The 11875-nt window shown below is 34.3% G+C and overlaps 1 protein-coding gene across 2 annotated transcripts in view; it reads left to right on the top strand.

Moving 5' to 3' along the window:
* Positions 1–576: 576 nt before the first annotated feature.
* The window catches only part of LOC118192456 (putative acyl-CoA dehydrogenase 6), an 89179-nt gene continuing 77880 nt past the window's right edge, over positions 577–11875 (top strand). Inside the window, exons 1-2 of one of the 2 annotated variants that reach the window (XM_035363432.2) lie at positions 577–1057; positions 1169–1289. In XM_035363432.2, the coding sequence (XP_035219323.1) occupies positions 914–1057; positions 1169–1289 (265 nt within the window). In that variant the 5' untranslated portion in view covers positions 577–913. The remainder of the gene's footprint in view (positions 1058–1168; positions 1290–11875) is intronic. The other variant, XM_035363431.2, reaches the window with a different exon arrangement.

The raw sequence follows: 11875 nt of genomic DNA, 5'->3' as shown, positions 1-11875 counted from the left end.
TGAATTGGTATGTGTTTCCTTAATGTAGAATTATCAGCAAATGACCTATTACATACCCCGCAAATATAACTTTTCTTGTCTGTATGACTCATAAGATGAACCTTGAAACTTGATCCAAGCACAAATTGTTTGTTACATAATCCTATATACATGAAGTTTGTCTGATGTTTCGATATTCATAAGGGGGTGTAAATTTTCCATGGAATTTTTATCTCCGACGTTGCTTGGGAGCACTTTTTTTATTTCATTGTATTTATGGGAATGAAAAAATAAACTGGAACATGCGATGATACAAACGAAATTTCTCTTTCTTCATTAAAACTGGGTTAATTTCCATATTATTACAATACCCACACAACCCGATTTGCCGTAACAAAAGAATATTGCCATTCATGAAGAGATCAATATTGCATAATGATGTATAAAATTCAAGTTTATCTGAAAGCCTGATTTCACACAAGTTATTTGAATGCTGTGAATTTGCCCAAAATACATAAGAAATTTCAAAACAGCAGAAAATTAGTTCTGTTCTTATATTTTCAACAAATCATACTATAAACTTCCTGTTGTAACCGGAAGTTGTTCAAGGAAAACAATGTGATCTATTTCTACTTCTATGACCCTTTAAAGAAAATGACAGTGATCAGTATTATTTTATTAGGATGAGTAGCTTAGGGTATCATAAATGTTGTGATACACGTTAGTTTTACTGAAAGTAGATCGATCATATGAATTGTGTCACAAATGAATGCAAAGAGTGAACCATTATGTCCTTATCGTTTACTCCATAGATTTGCGAAATCTTTCGCTTTAGCGTGTACTATCTTTCCTGATCTTGTAAACATTATTTTGGTCATTCGGTACAATATAACATAGGTTTAATTAAACACCACGATTTTGCATGTAGTTCATCATGTTCAAAATCTCGAGTACCGTTTTTAAATTATTTTGTAGCTCAGATGTAAAATGTTTTCATCTGACTTCTCGATACCGTTCATTGACTTCTTTAAATTTGTTTACGCGAGAACACGATGAAATGAGGAAGACTGTCAACAAGGTAAGAAAGAAGGAAGAGAAAAAAATAAGTGCAATATGTTAATTTGTTTCATTGGGGGGGGGGAAGTAAGTTCTGCATAAAATTTATTAATCTTTACATTTTCATTTTTAGATTATCGAAAAAGATATTAATCCTTTCGTCGACGAATGGGAAAAAGCCCATAAATACCCAGCAAAGCAAGTTTTCCAGAAACTTGGAAATGCAGGACTTCTTGGAATAACTAAGCCAACTCGTAAGTAAACAGCTTTGTTACCTGTTATCAGGGCCAGTGCTAGAGCTGAAGTGGCTGCACTGGATTGCAGAATTTAGGGGAACAAAAATTTTAGAATTTTAAAAGACCAGTGGCATGGGTAGAGCTTTGGCTGGTGCAGTTCCTAATTTTGTTACCTGGAGCGATCTCTGAATTGTCTCTCCTCTTGATTCAGAAACAAATAAAAAAAAAAAAAAAAAAGTCAAAATGATGTATAGGGAAACAAATTTAAACTCTATGTATATTTTTGAAGAAAAAGTTTGGTTTCAACATTTTAAATAGTATTTTGAATTTTTTTTTTGGTCGTGGAATCATTGATAACATCGTAGAAGTCTGCCTGAATGCTCCATTGGCTGTAATGTAGACAGCATTGGAAGATGTTTTAAATGCAAAATGAACATTTAAAATTCTTAAATGCTCCTTAAATTATTTTGATTCAGAAAACTTTTCTCGCAACTAGTAGCACTAAAGTAATTATAATGAAAGTTCGCTATAGTATGTATTACAATGCTATGAATTTTGTTCTGAAGATCAATTTTAGAATAAATTTGCAAAAACATTTAAAAAGACCATCTTCTCCCCCTTCCAGTTTAAATAAACAAAATAAACAAATAACAAAATAACAAAAATAAAACTCTGAAGCACTTCTCTCTTAACAAGGAATTCTGGCTTATTAATATCACCTTGATCATAATTAAGTTTTTTTTGTCAGATTAAAAAAGGTATAGCAAGAAGTTAAAATCTTGTGGTGATGTCTTTGAATGCAACAAAAGCATGTCAGTGTCAAAATTTCCTAGTGATATCTTTGAAAGCTGTATCTATAGTAACTGTTTTTTCTCAATTTTATGCTCTATCTGTGCCATTGAAACCACCTAGGGCAGTAGAATTTAGGAGCTTGTAAAATTGGACTAGATGGCAAAAAGCCTGGCTTCTGCTTCGTTTGTAATTGGAACTTAGGTGCCATGAGACAAAAATTAAATGAGTACTGAGAAATGCTATCTTTGTGTCAATAGAAGTTTCTTTAAAGAGATTTTATACTTGATTTAAGGAAGATTCACTTCATGCTCATATAATCATGTCTAAGAAGATTAATAGATAATTAGTATATTCGGTTTTGAGGGCCGTAAAAAATTTCCAAACTATTGTTGATGCCAGTGCTGCCAAAAATAATTGCGGCTACCCTAATGCAAGAAAGGAAGTATAATAGTAAATGAGTATCTTAAGACTTTAATGTAGATGAAAAGTTAATTTCATATAATACTTTTTTATTATTATAATTTATATAAAAAAGCCTAAACATGACTGAATGGAAGCATAAGAGTAAATAACTATTTCAGATCATTATTATAATTTATATAAAAATTGCTAAACATAACTGAATGGATGCCTGAATCGCTATTTTGCTACCGAGTTTGCTAAAGCATAATTTCATCTCATAGGTTGTTCAAGCATAATTTTCTATAATGAATGATGCCTTTTCTTTGAAAAAATTCTCGGTAATGTGCAGAATCGCCCACTTATTTGTTTGCTGCTTTTTATAAGCGTAAAAACAATTGGATTTTTGTCAATTTTCTTTTACTTTTTAAGTGAAAATAGGTTAATGTTTAAATAGATAAAGTCAAGGGTGTGCGCAGTGCCATTTTTATGCAATTCTGGGATTTTTTTTAAAGTAAAAAAGTAGGTTGATGTGTACCTGGATACCGAGTATGTGATATTTTAAAAATGCGTCAAGCAGTGGGTGATTCTGCACAGTGGGTGCATTCCCAAAATTCTGTTGCAGACTTTTCATCATGGGCAATTCCCAAATTGTTAAATCCAAAGGTTATCACAAAAGGATTTAAAAATTAAACTAGTACAGGCTATAAGTCGTTAATTCGGACACCCATAATCCGGACTTCAAAGCTACGAACTTTCTGCGCATGGACCTTTACGGCTGTGAATATGTGTGTTCGCATGTGCATAATACCTTTACGCATGCTCATTTAATGTATAACAGACGGTATAAGCTAAGCTAAAATGAACTAATTCAGTTAATTTTGCAGATTGCGTTGTTCCTTAATCTTCGAATTGGATCCGACTTATTATTTTTTGCAGACTGTTAGAGCAATTTTATAAAAGTAAGCTTGAACTTTCGATTATGTCAAATAGAATTTCATATATATATTTACTAATATGTAAAGGATCTACAAAGCGAAAGTATGTTTCGAAGTCCATTAAACAAAAAGTGGAATTGCTGCAAAAAATGGATAAAAGCATATCCTTCGTTTCTCTAACCATTCCAAAATCTGTTTATCAATTTCACGCTGCTCTGCAGGGAGGAACGCCGCGGTGGGGGCGCAATGAATTGGAAGTTGATCTGTCAGCACTATCCTTATCTTCAGGGCAGATGTTTTTATTTTATTTGGCTTATAATTCCTTACTAAATGTTGTATTGCATCTCGATGTACTCCGTCTTTGGTATGATTTAAATCAAATTCCTCGTCATTATAATTCGCTTCCGATAGTGAAGAAAGTTACATAGAGGTTATTGGAAACAAAAAAAATTTCAATTCACAAATTAGTCGGTATTCTCGACACAGCAATTATAGGACTTGAACAGCGGAACTTTGTAACTGAACAAGAAATTATGTCTGTTTATAGAATTAAAGAGAAAGTATTATCACATAAAATGATGCAACTTAAACAACTTACATTGAAAGAAATGTTTAATAAAGTAAAAAAATAAATATTAAGCTTTCTTTTTTGTAAATTTTGATACCCTTTAGATCATAATTGTTCTTTATTTCATAAATTACGTTTCATATTTTTAATTTTATAATTTCTGCATGCCATCTTACCAGATTTAAACTGATGATCTATAATCCGGAAAAATCGATAATCCGGAATCACTGAAGTCCCAACGAGTCCGGCTTAACGATTTTTGACTGTATTTCAATGGCGTCTTAACACTTTGAACGTTACAGGTTTAGCCTTGAAATTTCAAAGTTCCTCAAAATGTCATGAATAAATGATATTTTCTTGATTTTAATTAAAAAATGACTCTTTCATTTTGTACCTTGATTCCTTTTCTTCCAATATACATCCAAACTGAAATCAGATACATTAAAAGTTAGCAGAAATTTTCATGTATAATGAATGTGGAAGTCAACCTTCTGTATGGAATTTTCTGGCCTTAACACTGAGAGTGTTAAGAAATATAGAGCTATATATATAAACTTATGCAATCTGAAATCAGCATGTACGTTAGATTTGGCGCGCTGTTAAATGGGCACGTTTGCTAGATTTGGCACTTTTGCGCATACGTTTTTGCTGCAAATTTTTTACGGTACTCAAAATGGAATAGTACCGTATATTCTATAAATAAAAGTGAATAAAACTTGCTCTAAAATTAAATTTAACTCTGTCTTCTATTTGAACAAAAATGTAAAATATCTTATTTTTCAGTTTTGAAATTTCATATTAAAAGGCCACTGCATAATGATTTGGCTACATCTGAAATTTGTACGTTACAAGTTGGGCGTTTTCTGTAAAGAATTTGGGGAAAGTGCAGAATTGCCCACTGCTTGGTGCATTTTTAAGAATTGCACACACTCTGTATCCTTGTGCACATCAACCTATTTTCACTTAAAAAAACATCCCAGAATTGCACAAAAATGGTATTGTGCACTACCTTGACTTCATCCATGTACACATCGACCTATTTTCACTTAAAAAGTCAAAGAAAATAGACAAAAATCCTTCTTCTTACTCTTGTAAAAAACGCCAAATAAGTGGGCAATTGTGCACTTTAGCCAAGAATTTTATTCTTTTGTTAAAATCAAGTGTAATTAATTCTCTATTGTATTTAGACCATTCAGTTAATCTCATATTACTTAAAGTTCTAAAATTACACAAATAAACAAAAATGTGTTTTTGTTCATTTAAGTGCCTTTTGTTATGCTTAACAGGTTATCTAATGGTCGTATTTTATGTAATAGATGGAAGGTTTTCTTGCATGTGCATTTCTCTGGAACCATTAAGAACAATTTTTGTTGCTTAGTAAATGTTATTTCTCTTAAAAAGTTTGTTGTTGTTGCCAATGCTCATTTGTCAGCCGAAGCTCACAAAATTCCTCGTGGCAAGGAGTGCGAGTTTACGCCTGCCATTGGCAACAGGAGTGCCTTACAGGTGACAGTGTAATTTAGCTCAATTCAGCCCTCTTTCCCTACCACTAACCTGTTGAGAGGACTTTTAGCTCGCCACATATTTAGAATGCCCCATGTTTCATGGACAATATACATTTACAAGCATCCATGCCTTCCCTGGGATTCGAACCCAGGCCCCTCGCCACAGCAGTCAGCGATTCAAACCACTATACTGGTTGGCCGGCTTAAAAAGTTTGTGCATCTATGCATCTGTGGAGACAGTAGCTTCATTTTCTCTTTTCGAACTACAGCTTTGCAGATCAAGTTTCTGCTTTGCATATAATGATTCTGTCATACTGCTTTGCAGACTGCAAAGATTTCTGTCTCCTATTCTTTATGCAACAGTTACTAATTCATCTGCAGACAACTTAATTAAATACTCAGAAATTTTTTTCTTGAATCACAGATGTTTCTGATAATTTATCATTTTAGCGTATGTCTGTCATATGGGAGGGGAAGAAAAAACAGTGCACAATGTACATAAATGACTGACATTATGTACTTTTGCCTTACATTCCCAAAATTTTGTTAAACCTAAATTATACTTTCAGTGCCTCTTTTGCCAGGTGATATAGTGGTTAGTGATGCAGATTGCCATACTCCGATGGGCCTGGGCTCAAATACTGGAGAAGGCAAGTTCATTTGAGAGGTTGGTGGGGAGTAAGAGGAGTGGGAGACCTTCAGACTTCGTTACTTCTTCAAAGTCTGGAGTCAAACTTCAAAGTCCACTTGCCGCAAGCTCTGATACCAGCACAACACAACTGATGGGCAGTGCTTAGTAGGTACTGAATTATTGTAACACCCATAGTAAATGATTCCTATTGGAATGGTTAACATTGTTAAGATTTGAAGATTTATTTCATTTGTAGAGATCAGAAGTTAGCCTTGTATTATGAAAGCCTTAGGGCCCAGTTACTTTATGTTTCGGCTATGCAGGACTTGATGTTGAAAGGGGTAATTCTCAGAACCCTTACATTTCCAGGAAACCCACGTAGCTAGGTTACCATTTTCACTTACTATAAAGACTTGAACGCCAAACAGTAATCCATTATCGCTCAGATTGGGTTCACGTGATCCTTCGGAAGCAGAACTTTTGTCTGATTGGTTGGTCTGCACCCAGGACAGAGCTCCAGTCGAGACATTTTGGTGAAGTTTGAAAAAATCCCACATAGCCGCAACATCGTTTCCGTAGCTAGGCAGGACTTCACTTCCAGCGGGGCTGTTTTTTCTAGGAATCCTCCCGTTTAAACCAGTGCTACCAGAATCTTGTTTCTCAGAAAAGTCCCATATAGTAGGGACTGTTGCCATATGTGATAACCTCTTTAAAGGGATCCCACTTGATTTTTGTCATCTTGGAATTTAAGAAAGTTTCTGCCACTAATAGGAAAAATATTCTGAAAACATTTGCCAAAGAGAGGTAATGTTGAAATACACTCATGTCCATAAATTAAGGATAATTCGGAGTCACGCGGAAATCGAACTCTAAAATAAATATATCACCTGTAAAATTACTACACACATCTTCAAGACTCGTATGCAAATTTCAGGAAGTAACCAGATGACACCAATGGTACGTCACAATGACGAGAGTGTAAGAGAGTGATATATAAGAAATACAGGCAAAGAAGTAAAATTGTTCGCAGGCACTTTATAAGCATTTCAGTGCAATAACTGAATAGTTATGACACAAAGGACGCATTTTTTACATGGTGGAATAATCGGCCGTCTGGAATGTGGGCGTACCCAACCGGAAGTATCAGACGAACTTGGAATTGCCCAGAGTGTCATCTCCAGGCTTTGGCAACAATTCCAAGATGATGGTAATGTAGTAGACCTTACAGCACAGGTCGCCCCAGAGTTACAACGCCGAATGAAGACTGGTATTTGGCAGTTACTGCCAAAAGAAACAGGCGGACACAGCCTCAGACCTGTCTCTTCAGCCATTGGTACGGCAATTTCAAGGCAGACCATGTACAGACGCTTAGGGCAGATTGGTCTATATGCTCATAGACCTGTCAGATGCATTCCACTTACTGCAACTCACTGTTGCCTGCGGTTAGCCTGGAGTAGAGAGCATGCATTGTGGACACCGCAAAAGTGGGCTTGTGTGATGTTTTGCAACGAGTCCAGGTTTAGCTTGCAGTCTGATTCTTGCTGGACTTTCATATGGAGAGTTCCAGGTACCCGTTACCACCAAGAAAGTATCATTGAATGACACCGTTACGGTGGTGCAGGAGTGCTCGTTTGGGGTGGAATTATTCTGGGTTCCAGAACTGACCTGCATGTTCAAATTGGAACCATGACAAGCCAAATCTATCGGGACGTCATTCTGAAACAACATGTACGTTTGTTTCGGGGCGCCATGGGCTCACAATTTGTGTTTATAGATGACTACGCCCGTCCTCACCGTGCAAACATTGTAAGCGAATGCCTTCAATCGGAGGATATAACCCGTATGGACTGGCAAGCATTCTCACCGATAAGCACGTGTGGGATATGCTTGGCCGATGAGTTGCAGCCCGTCAACCTCCTCCTACATGTTTACCGGAACTTCGGAGAGCATTGCTTTTTGAGTGGTGTAATATCCCCCAAGATCAGATCGATAATTTGATACTCAGCATGCCTAGGCGTTGTACGGACTGTATTGCATCATCTGGGAGACATACAATGTATTAACAATCATACCAACCATGTAATATTGGTTTTTTGTAAATAGGTTTTTTTTTGTAATTTGCTCCAGGGAGAAAAAATCGCTAATTTTTTTAATAATATCAAACATATAGCATCTTTTTTTGCTCTTTACCTTTTGTTTAATAAATAAGCTTTACAAATAAGTCCGATTTGTTTTGCTTCTAACTCTTCCTTTGCCTGATTTTGCATTATCCTTAATTTATGGACATGAGTGTATAAAAAGAAATTAGTTTATCATGTATTTAATTAGACTGAATTATTTCAAATAGTAGTACTTAATTTTTGAAATATTAAATATTGGCTGTTCAAAACTTCTGATTATGTAAAAGTTAAAAAAAAAATGTATTTATATGTTAGTAGAATGCAAAAGTATTTCCTGGAGTTTGGAAGTAAAAAATGAGATAAGTTACCACATGTGACCTCACTTCTTATTGATAAATAAAATTTTTTTAAAATCATATAGCTGCTTTTGCAAAATAAAGTAAGTTTCAAAATTTCATGTCTGAAAATCTAACTAAAGTTCTATACAAAACATTGTTAGTTTACAATTTGTAATAAATTTAATGTATTTAATTTTTCGTACTATTCGGTTTCGAGGGCCGTAAAAAAATTGCAGCAAAAATGTACGCGCAAATGTGCCCATTTAACAGCGTGCCAAATCTAGCGTACGCGCTCATTTCAGATTGCGTAAGTTTATATAGTTCTATATATTTTTAAGATGCCATTGAAATACTAGTTTAATTTTTAAATCCTTTTTTGATATCCTATGGATTTAACAATTTGGGAATTGCCCACGACGAAAACTCGGCGATAGAATTTTGGGTAAAGTGCAGAATCACCAACTGCTTGACACGATTTTAAGAATTGCACATACTTGGTATCCATGTGCATATCGATCTATTTTCACTTAAAGAAACATCCCAGAATTGCCCAAAAATGGCACTGCGCACACCCTTGACTTTATCTACGTACACATCGACCTATTTTCACTAAAAAAGTAAAAGAAAATTGAAAAAAATCCAATTATTTTTACCCTTGTATAAAGCGGCAAACAAATAAGAGAGCGATTCTGCACTTTACCGAGAATATTTTCAAAGAAAAGGCATCATTCATTATAGTAAATTATGTTTGAACAACCAACAGATGAAATTATGCTTTACCGATAAATCGGTAGTGAAATAGTGATGCAGACATCCATTGAGTTATGTTTAGCAATTTTTATATAAATTATAATAATGATCTGAAATAGTTGTTTACTCTTATGCTTCCATTCAGTCATGTTTAGCCTTTTTCATATAAATTATAATAATAAAAAAGTATTATATAAAATTAACCTTTCATCTAAATTAAAACATCAAACTTAAATAGTTATTTACTATTATACTTCCTTTCTTGCCGCAATTATTTTTGGCAGCATTGGCATCAACAATAGTTTGGCGATTGTTTATGGCCCTCGAAACCGAATAGTACCAATTTTTTTGTGTGTTTTGTAGAATTATTAACTTTATGATTCTTGGTTTATATCAGTAGTGATGAATTCATGTACCATATCCATATCTAGCAATTTATCATTTTCTCCCAGCATAAATAATTAAAATCTTCACTTTGAAAATATAGAAAATGCCTTCTTGGGAGAGATAATAATTGAAAATTCAAGATATGTAAATCAGTATTGTAATTTATTAAAAAAATTTGCCGCATAATTATTATTTAAAGAAATAATTTGTAAAACATGGTAGAAGTGTATTCAAGAACTGCCCAAAATGGCATAAAATCTGCCGTTGTGGATTCTAACTTTCTGTCTAGAATCCGTGCCAAATAATGGCATACCATCAGTAGACAAGAGGGACAATCTAGACCTGTGCTTCCATTTTTCAATTGCCCCCTTGTGGGGCGTGGGCCCCACAAGGGGGCAATTCAAAAATGGACTCGTCCAGAGTTTAAGGGGACAAAGGGCATTCTAAATATGTTTCTTCATGAAGTCAAAATTTCTCAAAATTTCATTTATATTCCCCAAAATAAAGATAAAAATGTGAGTGATGTACACGTAAAAAAGTTTTTAAATTGCAGTGCATTTTAAATATTTCATAAAGAATTCTCTGTAGACATGGACATTTAAATGCTTTTGAAGGCATTTGAATAACTGACACATTATGCTTTCCAGACGTTTTTCGCAAATTTCAGCCAACAAATTTACTTTATTTTTTATTATTGGAATGGAAACTGGTATATTATTCTTTCCTTGAATGGCAACAGTAGCTGCTTTCAGCTTTGTTTATATTGATCTTATATTTATTTCTCTCAGCCCTTAGTGAAATGAGGGGTGAAAGCAAGAAAAAACGTTCGTCGGTATTCGGAGGCATATTTAAAATTTGGTTTCATACCCGGTCCATAAACAGTCAACTTTTGTCTTTTTATGCCAATAATGCCTGACCAACAAATCAATGAAACTAGGTTGTCTTAAGGCACATTTGAAGGCGAAAGATAATACTGATATTAATTCAGATTTGAATTATTTTCACACTTTAAGAAAAATTTTTGAAAAAAGAGTAATACAGTCAAAAGTCGTTAATTCGGACACCCATAATCCGGAGTGATCTATAATCCGGACCTCAAAGCTACAAACTTTCTGCGCATGCGTCGCGTTCACGCATGCGCACAGGCGTTTACGAGAGCGCGTAAGACCCTTACGGCTGCGAATATGTTTGTGCGCATGCGCGTTTAAATTGTAACGGAGTTATACGCTAAGCTAAAGTTATCTAATTCAGTTAATGTTGCCGATTGCGTTGTTCCTTAATCTTCGAATTGGATCCGGCTTATTATTTTTTGCAGACTGTTAGAGCAATTTTATAAAAGTAAGCTTGAACTTTCGATTATGTCAAATAGAATTTCCGATATATATTTATTACAAAGCGAAAGTGTGTTTTGAAATCCGAAATCTGTTTATCAATTTCACGCTGCTCTGCGGCAGAGGGGGGGGGGCAGAAACGTAATTATTAGATTATGATAGATTAGAAAGATTATGTCAAATAGAATTTCCGATATATATTTACTAATATGTAATTTGTATCTACAAAGCGAAAGTATGTTTTGAGATCCGAAATCTGTTTATCAATTTCACGCGGCGGATTGGAAGTTGATCTGTCAGCACTATCCTTATCTTCAGGGCAGATGTTTTTATTTTATTTGGTTTATAATTCCATACTAAGTGTAGTATTTCATTCTGTCTTTGATATGATTTAAATCAAGTTCCTCGTCATTATAATTCGCTTCCGATAGTGAAGAAAGTGACCCAGAGGTTATTGAAAACGAAAACATTTCGATTGACAAATTAGTCGGTATTCTCAACACAGCAATTACAGGACTTGAACAGCGGAACTTTGTAACTAAACAAGAAATTATGTCTGTTTAATAGAATTAAAGAGAAAGTATTATCACATGAAACGAAGCAACTTACATTGAAGGAAATGTTTAATAAAATAAACAAATAAATATTAAGCTTTTTCTTTTTGTAAATTTTGATACCCTTTAGATCATAATTGTTTTTTATTTCATAAATTACGGTTTCATATTTTTAATTTTGTAATTTCTGCATGCCATCTTACCAGATTTAAACTGATGATCTATAATCCGGAAAAATCGATAATCCGGAATCGCCGAAGTCCCGACGAGTCCAGATTAACGACTTTTGAC

The sequence above is a fragment of the Stegodyphus dumicola genome, chromosome 1 (assembly GCF_044657685.1).
Source record: "Stegodyphus dumicola isolate Sdum_Otavi_A_Nest chromosome 1, ASM4465768v1".
In the NCBI taxonomy this organism is placed as follows: domain Eukaryota; kingdom Metazoa; phylum Arthropoda; class Arachnida; order Araneae; family Eresidae; genus Stegodyphus; species Stegodyphus dumicola.
Note: the sequence above shows the minus strand (reverse complement) of the source record. Positions and strands in the feature narration are given on the sequence as shown.